At 38.4% G+C, this 13,815-nt stretch overlaps 2 protein-coding genes across 3 annotated transcripts; both read left to right on the top strand.

Annotated features, from left to right (window-relative positions):
- The first annotated feature begins 3,982 nt into the window (after positions 1 to 3,982).
- On the top strand, positions 3,983 to 5,611 carry LOC135597987 (GDSL esterase/lipase At5g33370-like). The gene is made up of 5 exons (XM_065091501.1): positions 3,983 to 4,261; positions 4,365 to 4,492; positions 4,580 to 4,822; positions 4,896 to 5,148; positions 5,231 to 5,611. Exons 1-5 carry the CDS (start codon positions 4,027 to 4,029, stop codon positions 5,461 to 5,463), a joined length of 1,092 nt encoding a protein of 363 aa, XP_064947573.1. The 5' UTR covers positions 3,983 to 4,026; the 3' UTR covers positions 5,464 to 5,611.
- A 224-nt stretch (positions 5,612 to 5,835) lies between these two features.
- Positions 5,836 to 13,522, top strand: LOC135582995 (uncharacterized). Of its 2 annotated transcripts, none has more exons than XM_065091935.1 (9): positions 5,836 to 6,067; positions 7,189 to 7,269; positions 7,366 to 7,650; positions 7,805 to 7,874; positions 8,053 to 8,108; positions 11,517 to 11,592; positions 11,680 to 11,716; positions 12,832 to 12,946; positions 13,211 to 13,522. In XM_065091935.1, exons 3-9 carry the CDS (start codon positions 7,367 to 7,369, stop codon positions 13,383 to 13,385), a joined length of 813 nt encoding a protein of 270 aa, XP_064948007.1. In that variant the 5' UTR covers positions 5,836 to 6,067; positions 7,189 to 7,269; position 7,366; the 3' UTR covers positions 13,386 to 13,522. The 2 variants fall into 2 exon arrangements, with proteins under 2 accessions (XP_064948007.1, XP_064948006.1); XM_065091934.1 differs by lacking the exon at positions 5,836 to 6,067 and adding an exon at positions 6,458 to 6,596.
- Positions 13,523 to 13,815: the final 293 nt, after the last annotated feature.

The following is a 13,815-nucleotide window of genomic DNA, read 5'->3' as shown; positions in this document are numbered from 1 at the left end:
AATTATTATTTTTTGGCAATTTACTTATAAAAACCCTACTAATTGTCTTTATCAGATGAGAGCCTATATCAAAAAATTATGCAGGAATAATTTTTTCTATATTCAATTATTAACCTCCTATTCTAATTATTTTTTAAAATATTCTTGTATAAATTTCTAAAAAAAATCTCTTAGTTTTGATAAACTTTTTGTGGATTGTCTCGAACTTTCAAAAATTCTCGTAAAGCATCCTCTTCTAGTACAAAAATATTATTTTACTCGTATCTTCATCGGAATCGTTATCGTCTCCACTTGCATTGTCACCCTACCTTCCCTCTCCTTTATTACGATAAGGTGGAGGGCCGCAAGCGAACGTGAGTCCTTGGTCACTTGTGTTTCCATGGGCGAGTTGGCTTACATGCCTTTACCCTACCAATTACCTCCCTTTGTTTTGAATAGTCATTAATCGTTCATAATACCCTTGGCCGCCTTCATGCATGGGCTAGTCCACCCTTGACCCCTCCTATCTCATTTTGTGGCCATCAACCTTCGTATTCCTCGTTATCCTCACGTACAATCCCCTCATTCTTCTTTGCAAATGTGGCAAGACCAGCATGGACAACACATGGAGTCAACTAACGTCGAAGAAGATTAGGATTAGGGTAGCTATCGATAAAAATGTAAGCGTAGATGTTGCATAGAGAAGATTAATGATGGAGATAGCCATGAGTAAAATCATCATTTATGAAAAAATAACTCTTGATATAAAATTTTGTAAGTCGAGACGTTATATAAAAATTTATGAGGTTTTTTCAAGAAATTCATCCAAAATTCAAAATTTGATTCCATGAATTAGTTTAATCACATCATTTCTCCTCCTCCTATAGGAACCATAATCGAATTATTAAACCTCGATTATTGGTTCGATTTCAGATTATCGAATCATCGATCTAATTTGGTTCCAATCAAAATGTCATCATGGCTAATCGAAACAAGCTGCAAACTTAGAATCTGATTGGATCGACTATGTTCAGGATAGCTAAGTTGGCTGCCAAATACCTCTACGCACTCGAATCAAATCCCACTTCTTCCCTTACCTTCAACAAAAGGATAGGGCGAAGCATACGGTACGTCATACGTGAACGTCGGGTAATCGACCAGAAATAGAAACACAGAGAGAGAGAGAAAGAGAGAGATCAGAGGAATCAATGGCGGTGGGCTCCAATAGAACGAAGCGGCAATGAGCTGGACGCTTACACACCGACATTTATGCCAACAATTAAGTATCCCCATGGGTCCCGCCAGGATTAGGTGTACGCACCGGAGGTCATTGAATGCTGGGCCCAAAGCAGACTGATCTCCCGTCGAGTGTAACCATCTCAATTACGCCGGGGGGTCATCCGACGCGCATCGACGATAGCTTACGATCACCCGGGGTGGCGGGTACGTTCGGTCCCGCCCCCCATTCATGGCTGCCGGTCAACCGGCGCAGGATCACATGCAAAGTTGCCGTGGCCGAACAGGTGGTGTTCTATTCCAAGCATTATTGTCGCCACTCGACTTAGTAAGAACTCAGAGATCAGTGTATTCCAAACATTATTGATGGGTAAATAACGAGTCTTGGCATCATGGTAAAATCATTATTTTTAGGATCTAAATAATCAAGGTTTGGATCACGAAATTGACCGTAATGTGATTTAGTGAGTAGTCCAAGGTTGTGTTTTTACCTCACCTTTTCTTAACAAGAAAAATATTATTTTTCATGATCGATAATAAAACAATACATCGAATCGATCGATGTAAAAAAATATTCATCGTTTTCGGTCTTTATGCATTGTCAATATTTGATTTAGTTTGACTGATCTACACATCTCATTTTTATCACTTATGAGTATAAAAAAAATCAGATAAAAATATAATAAAAATTTTATTTTACTTGATCATTACATTCAAATGCTGAGAGGTATACATGAATTGGTGATGAATGGCATCAATTATCTCCTCTTTGATATATTACATGCCAAAAAATATACACCATTAATTTGCCACTAATATATATATATATGCATACTATTACTTGAATTTATCGAGTCTATGCTTAAAAGAAATGGATTTGCTGCTTCGCCTCCCGAATGATGGCATGTATACATTTGGCATTATGAGATTTTTATAAGATTAAAAATTTATAATATGAAATAACAAAATGTGATGATTGAAATCAAGCAATCATATATCGAGGTTACATTTGTATATATTTTGATGTCATAATAGAATGTCTTTATTTGATTACAAATATGCAAGAAGGAAATTATACTATCTTTATCCTTTCTTCGTAATATAAATAGACTTTATTTTTGTTGGATGATAACATTAAGCGATATCAAATTAGAACTTCAATATATCTTAACAAGGTTAATCAGGACCATATAATATAACGATTAGTCCGTAAGTTTCATATTTTTTTTTCAAATTTATGAGACTATAGAAAAAATGTGCATAATTATTTATGCACATTTCTTAGTATAGTAGTGTGCATAATTATTTCCCTCTATGTAGATACAAAAAAAATTACGATCTTCGTGTTCTAACTCGAGTTCGAGATTAGTCTCGTATCACTAATAATTGAAAGTTGCGATACACTAAAGCATAATTTAAATCTTTAGTTGAATAAGTTAGGTTATCTGAATAAGATAGATGATGCACCTAACCTAGGTTAGATCAAACCATGATTGGATTAAAGACTGAAATGCCAAATTATTAGTAGATTGGTGTTGTTTCCGGAAAGTAGGTTCATTTATTCATTTCACACTGCCTTGGCCTTTATATCATGTGTCTCCTTCTTTCTCACTCCATTATTATGAGGAGGAAGGTGGTGAGATCTCAGGCGTTGGCGCCTTCATGACCTTGACAGGATTTGTAGTCTCGTCGAGTAAGTAGAACTTTCAGCAAGGACAAAATGGCGAGAGAGAGAGAGAGAGAGAGAGAGAGAGAGAGAGTAACGAAGTGTTCTTGAGACGTCGGGAAGAATATTATTCTCAAAGTTTCAGGTTGAAATTTAACATAGTTAATGATCTAAGTTGTATGTTCTTAATTTTGTTCCATCGGTTAGTACTGATCGGTAATGATCCAAAAGAATTTTTATTTCTATCGGAATTTTACTTTTCTTTTAATAATTTTATTATTTTCAAATATTAAATATAAAAAATATTCAATATTTAACATGCATACACTTATTCTACATATTGAGTAGTCTAATTTATTAATTAATATAAATCATTCATCTTAAAATTCTTAATGATATGTGAATTTTGATTGTTGTAATGTTTTATTAATTATTTATTCTATTAAAATTTTCGAACGTTCGATGGAAATCAATTTCGCTATAAAAAATCGGATGGTCTAATTTAGTTTTATAACATTAAACAAGAAATTTAATATAAAATGAGTAAATCCACTAATAAACCTTCAAATTCAAGAGAGATAAAAAGAGAGGGAGAATGAATTAGACATCAAAATAAATGAACCAGAGAGGACTTTCTTGTCCAATAGAAAACTCAAATGGGACCAGACCAAGTTATGAGCATCACATGAAACCTGCTCATAAATTAGGCAACCTCGTTGTATTATACATCAGCATAGATTTGTGATCAGCAATAATCATAGAAGATGTAGAAAAATGAGTGCACTTCAGTGATACATAGCAACAATGACAGATGATGTTGATGCATGATCTGCATTTGGATTAGATTCTCGAGTGTCATTCTCTTCATCAATAAAGATGAAGAGAACATTGATTGATCATTGGTACAGTGTGTTCTACAGAGCAAGTAGCAGTTAGAGCTTCCACCAAACACTTTAAAGAGCAGAATGCACCAATTAAGCTCTTCTCTGGTAACTCGCATGGCTTTTCCTGCGCTCCTGTAGTCCCCCCTTCATGGCCTTCAGTAACTGGGAAGGGAAGGTAAAAGCTGTCCATGACTCCTACTATATAAACCTACCACGCTGCAGACTCACAAACCCTGCAACCCAAGCTCAGTTTGCACAGCCATGGCCGCTCCTTGGCGTCTTCTTCTGGCCCTCGGCTTGCTTGCACTGGGGACACTCCCGCTGTCTTCCGCGGCTCGCGCCTTCTTCGTGTTCGGAGACTCTCTGGTGGACAACGGCAACAACAACTATCTGGCGACCACGGCACGCGCCGATGCACCCCCTTACGGCATCGACACGCCCTCTCACCGAGCGACAGGCCGGTTCTCTAATGGCAAGAACGTCCCTGATATCGTCAGTACGTCGTCGACGAAAACGCATTTGAACGAACACTCGGGAGGCATAACGAGTCTCTACTCCCTTCTGCTCGCCTTTGAGCTAACCGTGCCGGTGTCTCTCAGGTGAATACCTCGGAGCCGAATCGACGTTGCCGTACTTGAGCCCCGAGCTCCACGGAGAGCGGCTTCTGGTGGGCGCCAACTTCGCATCGGCCGGCATCGGGATCCTCAACGACACGGGAATCCAGTTCGTAAGTCTCTCCTCGCGCACTACATTACGAGGGAAGCCAAGCGCCCGGCCGGGCGTTTACTCATCTCCGCCGTACGTATGTCTGCAGGCGAACATAATTAGGATCACGAAGCAGCTGCAGTACTTCGAGCAGTACCAGCAGAGGCTGAGCTCCCTGATCGGCCCGGAGAAGACGCAACGCCTGGTGAACGAGGGCCTCGTCCTGATAACCCTCGGCGGGAACGACTTCGTCAACAACTACTACCTCGTGCCTTTCTCTCTCAGATCTCGACAGTTCGCCTTGCCTGACTACGTCCGCTATCTCGTCTCCGAGTACAAGAAGATTCTTTCAGTACGCATCTTCTCCACCTCCTGCTTCCTCCGTCTCCACCGTGAAGTTAATTTCTGTACTCGCAACCGCGCAGAGGCTGTATGAACTGGGCAGCCGGCGAGTCCTAGTTACCGGAATCGGCCCACTCGGCTGCGTCCCGGCGGAGCTCGCGTTGCGGAGCAGGACCGGCGCCTGCGACCCCGAGCTGCAACGAGTCCCCGACCTGTACAACCCCCAATTGATGCAGCTGTTGAGTGACCTCAACACTCAATATGGCTCCTCCGTCTTCGTCGCTGTCAATGCCTACAAGATGCACATGGACTTCATCACCAACCCTGGAGCATACGGTGAGGCAACAAGTTTATGACACTGCATGTGGCTGGCTCATTCACTGCCTGATACCGATGCCGTGTTTGCTTTCTCTCTTAGGGTTCATCACGTCGAGGGTTGCATGCTGCGGCCAGGGACCCTACAACGGGATCGGTCTCTGCACCATTCTGTCGAATCTGTGCCCTAACAGGAACGTTTATGCGTTCTGGGACGCGTTCCATCCCACCGAGAAAGCCAACAGGATCATCGTGAGCCAGTTCATGACTGGGCTCGAGGAGTACATGAGCCCGATGAACCTGAGCTCCATTCTCGCCATGGATGCACGCACCTGAGCGAGCGTCTGTGATCTCAGCTCGTTCGATCTAGTCCATAGGTTTGATTTAGTACTGAGACTGTGGTGTTTGCTTAGCCTCTTGGAATGTGGTGGTGTTCATAGGTTCTTGTAGACGAGTCATGTGCTTTGATCGATTGGGTTAGCGTAATTGCAGCTGTTACATTACATTGGTCACTAGTTAGCGGTCCATGTAGCACTTGTACGGTTATTATGAGATTTGTGTTTTGCGTCTCCTTCGTCAATGACTGAACTCTTATTTTACTAACAAAATAATATTTAAGATGTAAAAAATATATAAATTAATTTATTAGTTTATATGCATAAATAAATCAATTCATAGGGCTATTTCTTAGAAGTGATCTCACTCGAAAGCCGGTCTGCTCTCCGCCTAACCCGCAGACGGCGCCGCTCGACCCCTTCGCCGCTTCACGCCGCGGGCTGCGCCGCTTTCCTCTCGATCTCACTCCGCAGCCCAGCCCATCGCCATCCCTTCCTCCGCCTCACGCTTCTGGCGGCACCGCCTTCGTCTCTACCTAACGCCCGCCCTTGTTTTCGCCTCACCCAGCAGATCAGGACGCCTTCCTGCCTGCCCTCTTTCTGTGGTAAAATATCTTTCCCTGAAAACCCTAAATGCTTGTTTCGTTTGTTTGCTTGGATCAAGAGATCGCTGCGTAATGGGTAAAATTTTCTCAGAAATGTCGTAGATCTCGTGGATCACTGTTTCTTGATTAAGATATGAAGAGATTGTTCGTCTCATTCAGTTTTGTGATGATCATTTGGATGACGGTGTCTCATTCAGTTTTGTTCGTCTTGACGAGATTGTTCTTCTCGTTTGGATTAGATAGATGAGTTCCAAGAACAGTCTCCGATTAGTTTTTCCGAGCGATTTCCATTTGACGTACTGTAATGTGGTGAGTGGGTTAGTGCTGGGCGGGCCGGGCCGGGCCGGGCCCGTCTAATTCAAGTCGAGCCTTGGTTGAGCTGGCGTCGAGCTCAGATCTACTGATTCTGGTTCGATTAAACCAGATCAACCAGTCTTCACCCCTCCCACCCAGCGGGCACGGACGAGCCCTAATCGGCTGCGTCTTCTTCCTCTCTATCGGCGATCGGCGACGGCGGCGTCTTCCTCAGGTGGGCTCTTCCTCGGCATCTCTCTCCTACTCCTTCTCCTCTGCCGCCTTTGCACACTTCCTGGACCCCGACAGCACCCCTTTCCGTCGAGCTCAGATCTACTAATTATATTTAATCATGATATAGATTTCTTAAATTTTAATATCTGGTTGCGCCTCGCTTCACTCGCCTTGGGCATTTTGGCACCGTCGCTTCTTTTAGCACCTAGCACCATTGACTACACTGCATAGAATAGATGTGTTGCTATCGATGGTAAAGCACACTGTAAAATTTTCTTATTTTACCACTAATCATTCACTTTGTGTGAACCAGTATCTTCATAGGACAATTAGCAAATCTGTTTTGAAAAGACAACCTATAAGTTCGGAATAAAAAACTTGAACCTTCGGTTGGTAGTAAAGAGTTCCCAGACATGCAAGAATGCTATTAGTTCTGTGTGTATTCATGCATAAAATGGAATTTAATTGGACATCATCATATTGGACATTTTGGATGCGTGATTATTACTTGTAATGAACCACTCTGATATATTTAATGTCTTTGAATTTTTGCATATTCTAATCTGTATTATTTGTTTTTTATTATTGTTCAGAGTGGAGGCTCTATAACAAAATTGCATTTGCTAGGCTTTCTGTATAGTTTATCTGTAACTATAGTTTGGCCGAAGTTTAAGGTATGCTTATTTTCTGAGGTTTTTGTCTGCTCTTCAATATGATTACTCTCTTTCCATCTAGTTTGTTTGCTTAAGTACTACTTTTGTCTAATTTAGAATGGATGAGGTTGCACAAGCTGTTGCAAATATCAAGAAGGAATGGGATCAGTCGATTCTGCAGATTCAAGAGCACATCAAGTCCATTGAAAGTTGTGGAACATCTGGAAGAGGGACAGAAGAAGCAAATTCTCTTCCTAGATTAAATGGTGCTGCACAAGATGCACTCGCACTGCTTAGATCATTGCAGTTTAAACTTGATTTTCTTGCCCAGCAGCTTTCCACGGAAGAAGAAATGCAATCTGCCCAGCTAACTTTAGAATTTTGGAAGGAACAGTACCAAACGTAAATCTCTAAATAAATTTCTTTCCGGAACATGCAACTGCAGATTTCTTTAACTTGCCTAGATTTGGTTTTGCATTCTGATATGAAATATCTATTATGTTCTACTGACCTTAATTTTTGTTTTTTTCCTTCTCATATCCTGTTCTACTACCAGTTTGCATTCGAGTTTGAGGAATGCCAATTTACAAGCCAAAAGCAACATAAGAAAAGCTGCTCAGGAAGAGGTGACCATTCTTCAACTTGGATTTCTGGTTATGTTTGTACTTTTTTTATGTTCGTAATGGATAATCCAGGAAGCCAGTCATTAGATATCTAATTGTTATATCTCAGATTATGTATTAAATTTCCTATAGGTTAGTAACTAAGTTAATCATCCTTGTTTTCCTTTCTCTTTATTTGTAGAGGGAGCTTCTTCTAGGAGGTGGTGAAGAGTCCACAATTCGCAGGCGTAATTTGCAGTAAGCTGTCTATCTAGTGAGACTGTTGACTTCTAAGGCGGCATTTTAAAGAATATTCTTTTTTCATTCTAAGCTATATTTCCATAACCTTCATCTTATATATGCTTTTTATATTCATTTTGCATTAAGTTTGTTAGTACTATTTTTATATTTTTTAATTCTTAATTTCTTATGTAACCTAGAGTTGGACTTGGAAGTATGTACGATCCTTCTTCCTTTCAGTGGTCATGCTATTGTTATTCGTTAGGACAATCTAAAGAAAGAAATGATTATTACTACTCAATTTTTTGTTTATGTCACGATGCAAAAAGGACATGATGATTCTGCTCCTTTTTTTTGGAACTGCATCTCGAATAGCTGAAAATTAATGTCTAAGGATTTTGTTGCATGAACAGTCTAAATTATGTTTCATGTGCCTGCAATGACTAAAAATATTTTGAAATTGACACATTCAAAGTCATTAAGATTTATTTGTCTGTTGGGTGGCCTAATGCTTTCGAAGAATTAAAATCTCAATTCAATATCGATACTAGTTGATATAGGACGGGCTCTAATACAAAGTCTGATGATGAAGGATGAGTCCACAATGGAGGATGATCTTATTTTCTATTTTTCAGGTGAGAATAGAGAGAAGGAAAGAGAGAAGGGAAGGAAAGGATAATAATAGAAAATAACTACAAAATAACTATTTTACTCGCACGAGAAACTACCAAGATGAAAGTATATGTCTTCACACATCTCGTACGTGGACAATGGAATCATGTTATTGGAAAAAGATGTGGTCTCACACTACGTAATGTGGGAATTCGTTCATTCATACATTTTTGTATCTTTATTTACATTTTATTTATCCCTTTTTATAAGACAAGGAAAAAAAAGGAAAAGCTACAAAAATGAGGATATGATAACATTATATATGTCATATCAATTATTACAGCTTTCCTTCTGTGAAGAAGATATATTTTTATATTTAATTTGAAGTATAATCTTCCTTTTTTGATGATATATTTGATTATTAGATTTTTCATCTACAAGATGCTGAAACTTCTTTGTAGAGGTAACAATTTTTAATTAAGATTTATGGTCTTTAACCAAAATCAAGTTTTGTTTTCTTCCATTTTTTGAATCATTTGCTTCCTTTTTATATTCTTGCGTAATCTAGTAAACTAAATTATAAGCATTGAAGATATTGTCAAGTGGCAATTCATGACATTTGTATAATTCTCTCTAAACTACTTAGTTTTATTTAAATGAGAAATAAATTAGAACAGTCTCATACCAGTGGTTGTCGGCAATACTGATCGGACCTTATAGCGTGCATCAAATCTAATCTAAATTTTGTCTCTTTTGTTTCTTTGGTTCAGTAATGATAAAAATATTCTTATGATCTATTTAAAACAATGTTGAGAAAACATGCATAAAAAGCTTTTAAAAATGTTATTGTGGACTTTAGAAATATATAGGTGACATACTATTAAACACAGAGACTTAAAAATTGTTATGTTGTTAGTTGTTACTTCCACCGAAAGGATTATCATGCCAGAGCGGGAGGTGGATCAGGTCCACAATATGAGTTGTTTGATCAAGATTATACTTTTGAAGAATACTTTTGTCCACAATATAAGTCATAACATTTGATACTGTCTGCTCTGATGATGTAAGGATAATTGTGACATCGTGATTAAATACAATTGGAGTACATGCCACTATGAAGATTAAAGGCATAGTAGGTCTAGGGTTAGTACAAGTACAACTACCTTTGCCGTTGAGCAGTCGAATTACCATCATTATACTGAAGTTGTAGAACTGTATGAAGTCTCTTTTTCGTGATTCATGAAATCCGGGTTGGTAGGAATGTTGCGATACTGAGGACCTCCCATTTGGCTCATTCACATTTATGCTCTTTATCGTTCTAGAAAATATCATCTATCTTCCCTTTTGCTACCACAAATCAATTTGGTGGATGATTTGGCACTATAACATTTATCTTGGGTGACATATGAAATATTTGACTGGTTCTTATGTTAGCTCTTTCTCATTTGTGGAAAATATCAACTATCTTCCCTTTAGCTTATGGCTTTTAGACCATTAATTAATTTGGTGGATAATATGACACTATAACTTTTATCTTGAGTGACATGTAAACCTCAGTCCACACTCTATCAATTTGTATTTGCATATAAGACCATGAGACCTTTGTCCCTTCCTACTATCCATCTCACTGTCATCATTGCTGACCTTACAAACTGATCAAAATAGCATGTTGAATTAATCTTATCATTCGAATCAAGTTATTGCTCATTGATAACATCCAATGAATTAAATGAATGCGATGAGCAGCTTCTCTCATTAAGCTAGCTGGATGATTAAGATTGGCTCACTATGTGTGGTCCATGGAGGACTGACTATTGGTAACCTAACCACATCCTAACATTGGATCTCCTTATACTGAACAATCTCATACTGTAGGTGCTCCTTGATTTGTTTTAGAATGAATCAAGATGGTTATGGTAGATCTCCATCCTCATCAAGCAGTGGATCATCGTAACTCTCTATTGGGCTTAACCAGTCTTATCATTGGATTCGAATCATTAATGATAAAACTGTGTATCAAATGGATCTAACGGACCTCCTCTTTTGTCCAGCCCTAGGTAAGTAGCTTTGCAAATTACAGTGGATGTAAACCAGCTTTTCCAAATCTTTTTATGAATGGTTGTTGCAGGTGTATAAGGGAGAAGGTGCTTGCAACCGATGGATGATGTGATGTGATAGTTATTTGTACTGTCATTTTTGTTGCTTCGGAATAAAAGTTTGAATTTTAGCTTCATTTTTACCTTTTTTGGAGTAAACAAGGATTAATTCTTTAACTTGAAGCTTGATTTGCTTGAAATCGAAACTTGATTTGAGAAAAAAGATTTTAGAATGAGAGTGTGAACAACTGAGAGTGTAGAGTGAAAGATGAGAACGGGCTCTGGAAACTGGTTTCATGCTTAAATGGGTGGAAGGCGCGTTGGATCTGGGTATCAGACTGCCTACTATCTGGTATATGTATATATACCAGTAAAATCTAGGCAGATCATCTGATACAGCGAACACCTGGTATGAACCGGTACCAAGTCTGCGAATTGATCATAGGTTGGAATGTTAGTACCAAGCCATAAGCACTGATCTGACCTGGTATTCGTTTGTTGGTTCTTTCTCATCTCTACATGTTGAAGCAGATTTCACCTATAATCTAGTGAGTCTCTCGGTGTTGCTCAACTATTTTGGGCCCTTGTATTTTCTCCATATATTTTACCTATATTTTCAGTTGAATTAGGTTAGTTTTACTCTTGAACCTATGATGTGTTTTACTCTTTTGACCAGATTCTTATGAACATTGATGTGTTTACCTTTGCATGACTGTAGGACAAAGGTTGGCATGACCTCTGCTGCAGAAAGCATTACGGAGAGCCTTCGCCGGACTCGTCAAATAATGGTTCAGGTGATTATTTATGCAATTTATCTATGAATCCAGCTACCTTGTCATTGTAGTTTTTGTTTCTCACATTAACCATCTAAATTTTTACAGGAGGTGGAAAGAAGTGCAAATACTTTGGCAACTTTTGGTATACATTATCGTTCTTTCATATCTCTCAAAATAAGATTCTAGTTATATGTTATTCTAAATTGTCAATATATTTTAAGTTAATCCACTATTCAATTTTGTGCATGCATTAATGTTTACTTCAACTGATAGCATTCAAGAACTGGGCCTAGAAAACATTGTTTATTGTCTCATTTGGAACCAGTTTGTTAACATTTCAGCTAGAACATATCATAACTATTGAAATTCAGATAGTTCCTGTATAAGTATGGGATTTAATCTATTGTTAGAATTTTGAATCTATAATATTTCCCATGCAAATTTTTGTTTCTTTTCAGAAATTCCTTTATTTATAGTGTTGAATTCCTTTTTCTGTTGTTTGGTTTCTGATATGTCTGCTGGAAAAATTCTTAAAGCACTACTCTAAGATTCCTAACTAGAATGAGATCTTCAGTTTCATATATTCTTATATGGAGGCATGATCTGGGCTTCCGGGTTTTTCCATGTTTCTGTTTGGATTATAAAATGAGAGGCAAGGGAGTGAAGAAAAAAGCTGTATGAGAAGCTTTGAGCTTCATTTAAGTCTGATCAGTTTGCTGGAATGACAGTTTCCACTGGAAGGTTACTAGGTCTTTGTTCTTCTCAAGTCATTAGCATTACATGAAATCCTTAGTCTAGTTTCAAAAAAATAAAAAGTTATCTGAAATTTGGAATTTCAGATTTTCGTTGTAAATCCATTTTTGCTATTCGCTGGTTATAACATTTATTTGTGAGTTAAAGAAGCAACACTTCTTGTAAAATATCTTCATAATGTTCAACACTTTGATGTCTTCTTAGACAGTCGATGGTTTACCTATCTTAAAATTTTACAAACGTGGAGGTTTCCTTCTTTTCTGAAAATATTTTCTCAGTGTGTAGGTTTTGAAGGCCACCTTAGGCTTTGTTCTTAATCAGAATTTAAGTATGGTTACCGCTGCTCATGCCTCTTGTTTGTAGCATGCCGTGTGATGCTATCTGTGGATACCTTGGTTTTTCTTTTTTATTTACGTGTAATTTCTAGCAATATTTCTTACAACTTCGATCATTGTAATATGCTGGGTTGCAATGGCCTTCCTTTGAATGTGATTTGTCATGCAGAGGAATCAACGGGTGTCTTGAGGAAGGCTGAAAGTGAATACAAAGGACACCGGTCTTTGCTGATGCGTACCCGCAACTTGCTTTCAACGATGCGTCGGCAGGATGTTCTTGATAGGTACTGGCCTTTGTTATGGTTGTTTTTGGGTATTTGTTAAGCAAAATAATATAATCACCGATAACATGTGTGGTTCTCTTAGTATATATTCTTATGTTTAATTTTCTCAGAATTGTTTTGTTGACACATCTCTCTTCTTAGGAGTGCCAAAAAAATTGCCGTCATAGCCATAGTATGTTTCTTTTCAGGATTAGGTTTTTAGTAGGCAGTGACTGAACATTTGGTCCTACTAACATCTGATCATGCTCAACTGTATCAAAACAGGGTGATATTAGTGGTTGGTTTTATCGTGTTCATATCTGCGGTGCTGTATGTTGTTTCAAAGCGCATCGGGCTGCTGTACCTACAGAGGAAGATAGCTGCTGCTATCAAGGCAGGCTCGGCACGAGAGATTGGCAAAGAAATCCCGGGAGTTGGAGATGGCATGAATGGTCGGTAGTCAAAATGGCTACACACCTTTAGCAAAAGGTACAAAAACCGCATGTTTATGGTGAACATTGAATTGAGAAATCCGTGCACTTGTAAAATCTTGTCATTACTTCACCTTTTATACTGTAACATGTTGTTTATTCGTTAGCCCGCCACTTCCCATAACAATAATTTAATTATAAAAGATATAAATGTCACCATTTTGTGAACTTATAACTTAATAGTTTGATAATTTACTTATTTATAAAAATAAACTAATGAGAAATGTATTCTAATGTTTTTAAAACTACGGTCATGTACTAAACCACCATTCCAAATGCTACAAATTAAAAGCTTTGTAATCGATGCATCGTGTATCACTTACCGTGCACATTCATCAAGGGGAACATGCCAACGATCGATCGACCATATCCTGTGTCGTTTAACGAAGCAGGACATCA

The sequence above is a fragment of the Musa acuminata genome, chromosome BXJ2-1 (assembly GCF_036884655.1).
Source record: "Musa acuminata AAA Group cultivar baxijiao chromosome BXJ2-1, Cavendish_Baxijiao_AAA, whole genome shotgun sequence".
Lineage (NCBI taxonomy): Eukaryota > Viridiplantae > Streptophyta > Magnoliopsida > Zingiberales > Musaceae > Musa > Musa acuminata.
Note: the sequence above shows the minus strand (reverse complement) of the source record. Positions and strands in the feature narration are given on the sequence as shown.

Bases quoted from the DNA above. Each gene is read 5' to 3' on its own strand.
- LOC135582995 (XM_065091935.1), top strand. From the start codon at position 7,367: ATGGATGAGGTTGCACAAGCTGTTGCAAATATCAAGAAGGAATGGGAT. The intron at 7,651-7,804 runs GTAAATCTCTAA...TTCTACTACCAG, and splicing joins TGGAAGGAACAGTACCAAAC to TTTGCATTCGAGTTTGAGGA. The intron at 12,947-13,210 runs GTACTGGCCTTT...GTATCAAAACAG, and splicing joins CGGCAGGATGTTCTTGATAG to GGTGATATTAGTGGTTGGTT.
- LOC135597987 (XM_065091501.1), top strand. From the start codon at position 4,027: ATGGCCGCTCCTTGGCGTCTTCTTCTGGCCCTCGGCTTGCTTGCACTG. The intron at 4,493-4,579 runs GTAAGTCTCTCC...GTATGTCTGCAG, and splicing joins ACGACACGGGAATCCAGTTC to GCGAACATAATTAGGATCAC. The intron at 4,823-4,895 runs GTACGCATCTTC...GCAACCGCGCAG, and splicing joins AGTACAAGAAGATTCTTTCA to AGGCTGTATGAACTGGGCAG.